Source organism: Castanea sativa, chromosome 4 (genome assembly GCF_040712315.1).
Source record: "Castanea sativa cultivar Marrone di Chiusa Pesio chromosome 4, ASM4071231v1".
NCBI lineage: Eukaryota > Viridiplantae > Streptophyta > Magnoliopsida > Fagales > Fagaceae > Castanea > Castanea sativa.
Genome location: NC_134016.1, coordinates 33,419,880 through 33,428,724, shown reverse-complemented (window position 1 = coordinate 33,428,724; position 8,845 = coordinate 33,419,880). Strand labels below are relative to the sequence as shown.

The following is an 8,845-nucleotide window of genomic DNA, read 5'->3' as shown; positions in this document are numbered from 1 at the left end:
TGTTTTTTTTTTTTTTGTTGAGAGAACAACCCATTAATTTTGATTGGGTTATGTGTGTGTGTGTATCTTCCATTAAAATTTTGTCAAAAAAAAAAAAAACTTCCATTATAAGTTGAGTATAAGAATCTTAGCACTCTTTCAAAGTTATCTTGACATAGAAAAATTTTTGGTAATGAATTTTTTTTTTAGTAAATTGTTATATCAAACCTAATTTTCCTGGTAAAAGCGACATGTTAATACTATATATTTTTATAAAAAAATTAGACATTAATTGATATAATTGAGCTACAATGCTCTTGGTTTTTGGCTAATAAATTTAGGATTGAAGTTTGCTTATTTTGTTTTTTGCTTTTTGCTTTTTTTAAAGAGTAATTTGGCATTGAAGTAGTCCTAATAATTATATCATTTAAATATTTTCCATATGGGTTACCTATAATATATCATTTAAATATTTTATTTTGGACAGAGTTTGGCTCCAACCACCCATAGAAAAATAACTTAACCTAACTAACCAAGTGAGTTATTTCTTCAAAAAAAAAAAAAAACCCAACTATGTTATATGCATTACACATAACAGGACACATGTCATTTTTCTATAGGTGGTTGGAGCCAAATTTTTATTTTTATTTTTATTACTGCCTCACTCTCTTTATGTAAGTGCAATAAATGCAATATCAAAATGCATGTGGAGAGGAAGAAGGAAATAAATGTTACCTTTTATGCAAGTAAATTGATCTTTAAATTTATAAGAGAACATTATTACTACTAACTTTGTTAGAGTGCATTATAATTCTTGTGTGTAATCACAATACCACTTAGCCATTATAGTAAATAATAAATAAATATACAGAGAATAACTCTCTCTCTCTCTCTCTCTCTATATATATATATTCATACTATTTTGGAAAAAAAGATTATATAATTTTGTAAGTATAAAAACCTTGTAATAAAAAAAAGAAAAAAGAAAAGAAATGGTGTTTCAGCTTTTGGTCATGAACTGATATTGAGTTAAATTGAATATAGATTAATATTGTGTTAGATACTTGATTGATCATGAGATTTTCAAATTTACGCCTCATACCAATGAATCCATCCTCAAATACGTCCAAGATAATACATACAAATTAATTTTTTTTATTCAAGATAATTCAAACAGATTAATGTATAATAATACAGATTAAGATTAATATATAGTAATAATAATATAAAATATATAATATGAGAAGCATTTTTTATATATTAAAGCCGAAATATCATGATATTGTTTTGATATTTAAGTAAAGAGAATCCCTAAATTAATTATTGAATCATGCTGTATGTATTTGCCTATCCGATAATCTGATTTGAGGCGAAATAAGCGGAAAATATCGCGAAAAGTGAAATGAATATCGCGAAATAAGTAAAGCACGACCAATAGCGGCGAAATAAGCGGATAATATCGCGAAATATTGTCGGCGTATCAAAAACAATCCCGAAATAAACCAACCAACGCGGCACAAACCCCCCCAAAAATCCATTAGATTAATCTACCACGTGTCGAACATCAACGGCCAGATCATTGACACGTGACAAGGCACATAAATTCCCAAGGACCCACCGTATCCCCCCACCTAGCTGGCTGGCATTTATTGGCTGAGACACCTTGAAATTAAAACCAGTCTTCTCTCAACTCTTAACCAAACCCAAGTCAAGCCCACCACCACCTTAACCTAACCACGGTTAATCCTCAAAGCCAAAGGTGATCCAGCGTTGTACGGTCACAGCTTTGAGAGAGAGAGAGAGAGAAGAGGCAAAAATTGCAAAAACACTCCTAAGTTTGGGTTAATTACAAAAACACCTCAAGGTTTCAATTATCCCACATATCCATATACTCCAAATTGAATTTTTGGAATTAACTTTTATTAGCTCTTATAGAAAAAAAATTACATGACTATCACGTAATTAGTGAGATGAATTAGTTGGTAAGTCTTCTTAACGTGACCACTTAAAATTATATGATTTTTTCTATCTATAAAAGCTAATGGTATAATTAGTCATTCAAGAAAATTTGGAAGAATAAATTTTTTCATCTATAAAAGGTAATGGTATTATTAGTCTTATTAGAAAAATTTGACAAGTATAAAAACCTCACCGTATTATAGGGAGAATTGAATCCAGATGTTCTTACAACTAATGCAAATAGGATGATATTTTTGCCAGTTATTTTAAGATCACAACGAATCTTATATCTATTTTCACAATTATTTTAATAGTAGACTGTAATTGGTTACCTGTCACAGTCGTAAAGACAACTGCTCAGAATCAGCCAAATAATATAGTTATTTTTATTTTTGCATTCAAGCCCAAAAAAGAAAAAAGAAAAACTTATAAGAAAAAAAAAACAAAGAAAAGAAAAAAAGTCCTTCTCTTTATGTTGGAGTCGCGTGTGTTCACGCTTGGACACCGCGTTGTTGAATTTTCCACAAATTATATAAATTTATAATTCATCGATTCCTTGTTCCTTCTCTGTCTCTGTGTCTCTCTCTCTTTCTCTCTTTAACCTCCCCCCTATATATTTATACTCGCGCTGGTGAACTCGCTCCGGCGAATCGGGCCAAAAATCTCGCCGGCGAATACACCGGATCTTCGAAGATCTTCAAATTCACGATCTCCCATTGTCGTTTCGGTACCAAAATCTGCCTATAAATACTAAGATCTTATTCGCTCTTTATTTTCCTTTCCCAGTTTGCTTCTTCTTCTCGAATTGGGAAAAAAAAAAAAAATCAGCGATGAAGATCGAAAAGCCTTGTGAGTGTAATGCACATGGTGAATTATAGCGTTCCTTTTTAGGGTTCTAGAAATCGGAGAAAAGAATCTGTAAAACAATGGCGGTGGTGATAATTGTGGTCAGATTGGGTGAGCTTTATAGTTAGATTATTAATATTTTTTTTGATTATTATTGTACAAAATTCAATTTTGTTTGGGGAAAATTTAGGGTTTGAATTTTGATTGCATGGGGGAAAGTGGAGCGAGATGTGTAGGATAGAGAGGAAAAGCTGTGAATTTGAGAATAACAGCAAGAGAGAGATGGGGTTGAAGGCAATGGGAGGGGTTGAGAAGCTGAGGAGTTCAATGTCGGTGTCGATGTCGAGGTCGAGAATGAAGCTATGGATGATACGCGCTACGACGTCGGTTTTGCTCTGGACTTGTATAGTTCAGTTGACGGCGTTAGGGGATTTGTGGGGTCCTAGGGTTTTGAAGGGTTGGCCCTCTTGTTTTTTGCAGGACTCTTCTTCTTCTTCTTCCTCCTCCGCCGCCGTTAACAACGCCGTTACCGTTCCGTCTGTTCCGCCGCGAGTTCTTCCACCCAAAAGTGAGTTCTTCCTTTGCCTTTTGTGTTTGATTGAATTTAGTGGGTATTTTGAATTAATTGAAGTAACAGACTTAGTCTTGTTTGGAATTAGTATATGGGTTTAAGTTTGAATTGTATTTTTCGATATTGAAAATGATTGGTGGAGGTTGTTTGATTACATTGGCTTTTGTTTGTTTAATAAACGGTTTTAATTTTTGTGGATAAGAGTCATAAGACTAATATAATAAAAAGGTGGATTGTCTGGGGATTTTCGAAGTGTAATTTTCTGCGTTTTCATTAGCTGATTTAAGGTAGAGAAAGAGATGAGGAGTTTTTAAAAGCTTTTGTCTCTGTCGTTTTCTGGGTATTTTGAATATTGGGGAAAAAATTGAATTCATGATTAAAAAAAAAAAGTATGCATGTGGCCGACCCTCACTAATCTGTTGAGGATCCATGATCGACCCCAAAAAATATTGGGACTAAGGTTTTTGTTGTTGTATCTCTGGTTGTGTTCCTAGTCAGTGTCGTTGTGGTGACTTCTATGTAAGCTAATAACATTGTCGGAACTACAGGAGTGTTTGCATATGTGTTCATTTCAGTCCTTGGCATGCATTGATTTTCTTAGGCCCTCTTTAGTTCTTTATAATATATAATTTTCTCTTTAATTGGTGAATATAACATTCGAGCTGAAATTTATCGTTTATCTTATAGGGGTTTATAAGAACAATGGTTATCTGATGGTCTCATGCAACGGAGGACTCAATCAAATGAGAGCAGCGGTGAGTTGTTAGTGAAGCACACCTTCATTTGCATATAACCTTATTTGGGGTGATATGGGTACCTAATATGTGGAATGGAAAGGTGTACATATAGTGATCAGTCTTATATTTTTTATGTTTACAGATTTGTGACATGGTTGCTATTGCAAGATATTTAAACGTCACACTTATAGTACCTGAGTTGGATAAAGCCTCCTTTTGGGCTGATCCCAGGTGTGTAAACTTTTCTCTCTTTTCGTATCTGAAGCTAATGAATGTTTCCAAGTTTTAAAAGAATCTATAACTTTTCTCCAGATGGATTTTATTTCTTACATTGCAAGTGCATGTTTGTGGATTAATTTTGCAGTGAGTTCCAAGACATATTTGATGTGGATCATTTCATTACGTCCTTGAGAGATGAGGTTCGAATATTGAAAGAATTGCCTCCTAGGCTCAAGAGGAAAATGGAACTAGGGAAAGTTTATTCCATGCCCCCAATCAGTTGGTCTGACATATCTTACTATCATAATCAGGTTAGTTTATATTTTTAGTCAAGAAAACAATAAAAACAAAAACCAGAACATTGCAAGTTGCAACACTCACCACGTCCTTGAAAAAGCCCCTACAATAGCAGGCCTGGATTTCCAATCATTTAACTTGATTTTATTTTTCTCATGAAGCTCTTGATATCCTCTTTTTATTTTTTTAATTTTTATTTTTCTTGTTATGATTTGAATCTAGAATTTATTCCAATCCTTTGCAACGATTCTTCGATTTATATTATCATACTTGTCCAGTAATGATCGTTTTCATTTGTTGAGACTACTATTTGCAAAGTAATTGTTATTGTTTGTGTATTTGTTATATAGATTCTTCCTCTGATATGGAAGCACAAAGTTGTACATCTGAATAGAACTGATGCTCGACTGGCCAATAATGGTCAACCTTTGGAGCTTCAGAAGCTGCGCTGCAGAGTAAATTTTAGTGCTCTGAGATTTACTTCTCAGATAGAGGAGTTGGGTAGAAGGGTTATCAATCTTTTAAGGCAAAATGGCCCTTTCCTAGTACTTCATCTTAGATATGAAATGGACATGTTGGCATTTTCTGGCTGCACTCAAGGTTGCAACAATGAGGAGGTGGAGGAGTTGACTAAAATGAGGTGAGCCATTCATATTTCTTAAAACAAGCTATTGGCGTCACACATTCTGACTTGAAAATTAAGTTTTATCGTCAGTCCATCTCATATTTAACATACATTTTTCAGGTATGCTTATCCATGGTGGAAAGAAAAAATAATAAATTCGGACTTGAAAAGGAAAGATGGTTTGTGCCCTTTGACACCTGAGGAAACTGCTCTTACACTGAGGGCGCTGGACATTGATCCTAGTATCCAGATTTATATAGCAGCTGGTGAGATCTATGGTGGAGACAGGAGAATGGCAAGTCTTGCAAAGGCTTACCCAAAATTGGTAAGTAGTTGCAATGAAAGCTGAGGTGGATTCCCGGAATTTTTGGTACTCGGTCATTGTTTGTGTTCTTGTCTTTACTAATCGGTCATTGTTTGTGTTCTTGTCTTTACTAATCGGTCATTGTTTATCTTCTTGTCTTTACTAATCGGTCATTGTTTATCTTCTTGTCTTTACTAATCGGTCATTGTTTGTGTTCTTGTCTTTACTAATTAGCCTTGGGTTGTTAATACAGGTCAGGAAGGAGACCCTGTTGGAACCATCTGACCTTAGGTTTTTCCAGAATCACTCATCCCAGATGGCTGCATTAGATTATCTGGTGTCACTGGAGAGCGATATTTTTGTTCCCACATATGATGGAAACATGGCTAAAGTTGTTGAAGGCCATCGGAGGTATTGTTCTGCTGAGAATTCAGTTCTCTTTTGTTTATATGAAATGTTATACTGTAATTGCTTAACCAATGTAGGGTTATTTACACCCCCCCTCTCTCCCTCTCCATAACTGAATATTGAATTCCAACCACCGGTGGTTTTGACGTCACAAATTTTGTTTTCTCAGAGACTATGTTTTGTGTATGACCCTGAAAGTAGGATACTTGTTTGACTCTGAAAAGATTTTCAATCTTGCACTTATTTAATTGATCGGAGGTTATTGATTGTTAGTTGATTGATAATTTACTTGCATGATTGTTACATCAATTGAAATATGCTTTTGATGTGGTGTCATTATGTCATGGCCTGTACTTTTTGATATGTACTTCGAGATATCGCTGTCAGTATGCTATGGCCTAATTTTTTTTAATGTTGTCTATACATTTCTTCTCATCTTCTCATCTGTTTTTTCAATGCTTCAGATTTCTTGGGTTCAAGAAGACGATTCTGTTGGATAGAAGACTGCTGGTCAGTTTGATAGACCAGTACAATAGTGGATCACTGAGTTGGGATGAGTTCTCATCAGCAGTGAAGGATTCTCATGCAGAACGCATGGGAAACCCAGTGAAAAGGTTGGTGATCCCAGACAGGCCTAAAGAAGAGGATTATTTCTATGCCAACCCACAAGAGTGTTTGCAGCCATTGGACGAATCATTGTCATTGAGTAGTACGTGATCTATATGTTAGGAGATTGTGACATTGATCAGTGTTCTGCTACAGTGCTAGCCTTTCAGCCATGGAGCTGTAGATAGGTTTCTACAGAAGTACAGTGATAATGAAGGATTTTGTTTTGAAGAGGAGATGATGAAGATTATTGGGAGTGGTAAAACTACAAGAAGGCCTGAGAGGATCTATGGAAGCAGCCTGGGAAACAATATTGTCTTTTACATATGCCAATAATCATCCAATTAATGTATAGAAGCTACCTTGTCATTTACAGGGTGAGAGCAGATTGATCTGCATTGTACACCGGGGGGATGCAAATATAGATTTGGTTTACGCAAAGATGTAGATTCATGGAAGGTTAATCCCTTATCCTTCCATTTTGCATTTTTTGTTTCGTTCGGATCAGCCATGGTCTTCTGATTTCCTCTCAGCATATATAACATTTTAATTTTATCAGTTTACACAGATTATTGCCACTCTCCTATTGCATGGTGGTCCTATTCCATGGAATCATAGGCTGCGGTGTTTATGTACTTCTTACAAGTTACTACATTAATTTTATATGCTCGGGAAATGTTCAACACTTCTAGTTAAATACATACATATATATATATATATATATATATATATAGATGAAGGCTCTATCATTATATTTGAGTGGCTTTAATAAGTTGGGGTGTTGTGTTCATCCACTTTCATTAGACTTTGTTGGGTTGTGGAGGAAGTGTGATTCTCTCTTTAGAGAAGCTACGCATCATGAAAATTGCGTCTGATAATGACAAGGCAACCAATACAGCCAGTCAAACATGATCATCAAGACCACTCTGGAATTTTTGGATTATTAATTATTCCTTTGCTGTCATTCATGGTAGGTATTGAATCATCTGGTGGGCTACAGTTTGTAATCCTTTTTGAACCATAAGAAGCAATCTATAAGTGCTAATATAGAATGTGGAAATTTTGTGGATATATGTGTGTGTGTGTGTGTGTGTGTGTTTGATTTTTATTACTAGTATAATGAAAGAAAAGGAGAATATAGAATTATCTATATTTTAAAGAGAGATAAAATAGAATGGAAATACACAAGGAGATTCGTTGTGGATGTGAAATGATTGGGTGTGGTCCTTTACATGATTAGCTCAGCTGGCAACTTTGGCGTTTGGTTTTGCTACTTTGCTTTCTAATGTTTTTCCCTAAGGCTCACGGCACAGTAAGTTCGTGTTGGGATATGCATTAGCTTCCATTTGTGTCAAAGACAACACCTATCGAGAATGTCCCACCTGGGTTAATTTGATAGCAAAGTTTTTATCCTAAGATACTTGAACTTTATTACGGTGATTGATGATGTTGATAAAGATGCTTTAATGAAGGATTATGATAGGTAAAAAGACCGACAATGCTTTCTTCTCCAAGAGAGGCCATGAATGAAGTAAATTGATTCATTTGATGCTTTACTAATAATGTGTAATCATTGGAAAATACAGTGGAGTTTCCTTAATAAAAGTTTTTTTGTCCCAAAAATTTAGTCTATTTTGGGTGTCAAACACCCTTTAGAATCTGTCTGGTAGTGCGTTGAATGTGGACTAAGCATGGGCGTATTCATTTCTTAAAGTAATTTACAAACTAGTTTCTGAAAATCTGACCAAGTACTCTTCAAAAAAAAAGAAAATCTGACAAAGTAGGCTTAAAAAACAATATTGCAACATATCATCTCGAAAAATCACACACACACACACACACACATATATATATATATATATATAGTGCATTTGTGCCTAAAAGATTGATTACAAATAATCCTAGTTGAATGCCTGTGCATTTAAGAAATTATATAATATATAATTTATTTGAGAAAAAATAACTTAATGAAATATTATTCCATAAAATAAGAAGAAGGTGAATGTATAATTTCAGAATTATCTTCAAATGTAAGAATTAGCCGCTTCAAACGCCTTTGTGCCACAAATTTTTCTATTATATCTTTCTAAGCCATGCTTATATATAATAATTATATATTATCCCAACTATATACAGAGTTCCATTTTTGACTACTAAACAAAACAATTTAAAAAATAAAGGTCATCTAAAAACTAAAAAATAGAAACAAAAACAAAGGAGAAATACATACTTGTACCAGTGATATATAAAGTAGGTAAAAATGACCAATTCTGTTGTTTTCAAAGAGAGAGAGA

At 34.2% G+C, this 8,845-nt stretch overlaps 1 protein-coding gene across 2 annotated transcripts; it reads left to right on the top strand.

Moving 5' to 3' along the window:
• The first annotated feature begins 2,496 nt into the window (after positions 1-2,496).
• On the top strand, positions 2,497-7,236 carry LOC142631195 (rhamnogalacturonan I rhamnosyltransferase 1-like). 2 transcript variants are annotated; one of them, XM_075805295.1, is made up of 9 exons: positions 2,497-2,895; positions 3,004-3,352; positions 4,043-4,110; positions 4,235-4,323; positions 4,457-4,622; positions 4,959-5,248; positions 5,354-5,558; positions 5,791-5,948; positions 6,410-7,236. In XM_075805295.1, exons 2-9 carry the CDS (start codon positions 3,013-3,015, stop codon positions 6,660-6,662), a joined length of 1,569 nt encoding a protein of 522 aa, XP_075661410.1. In that variant the 5' UTR covers positions 2,497-2,895; positions 3,004-3,012; the 3' UTR covers positions 6,663-7,236. The 2 variants fall into 2 exon arrangements, with proteins under 2 accessions (XP_075661410.1, XP_075661409.1); XM_075805294.1 differs by having other exon boundaries at positions 2,785-2,895; positions 2,975-3,352.
• Positions 7,237-8,845: the final 1,609 nt, after the last annotated feature.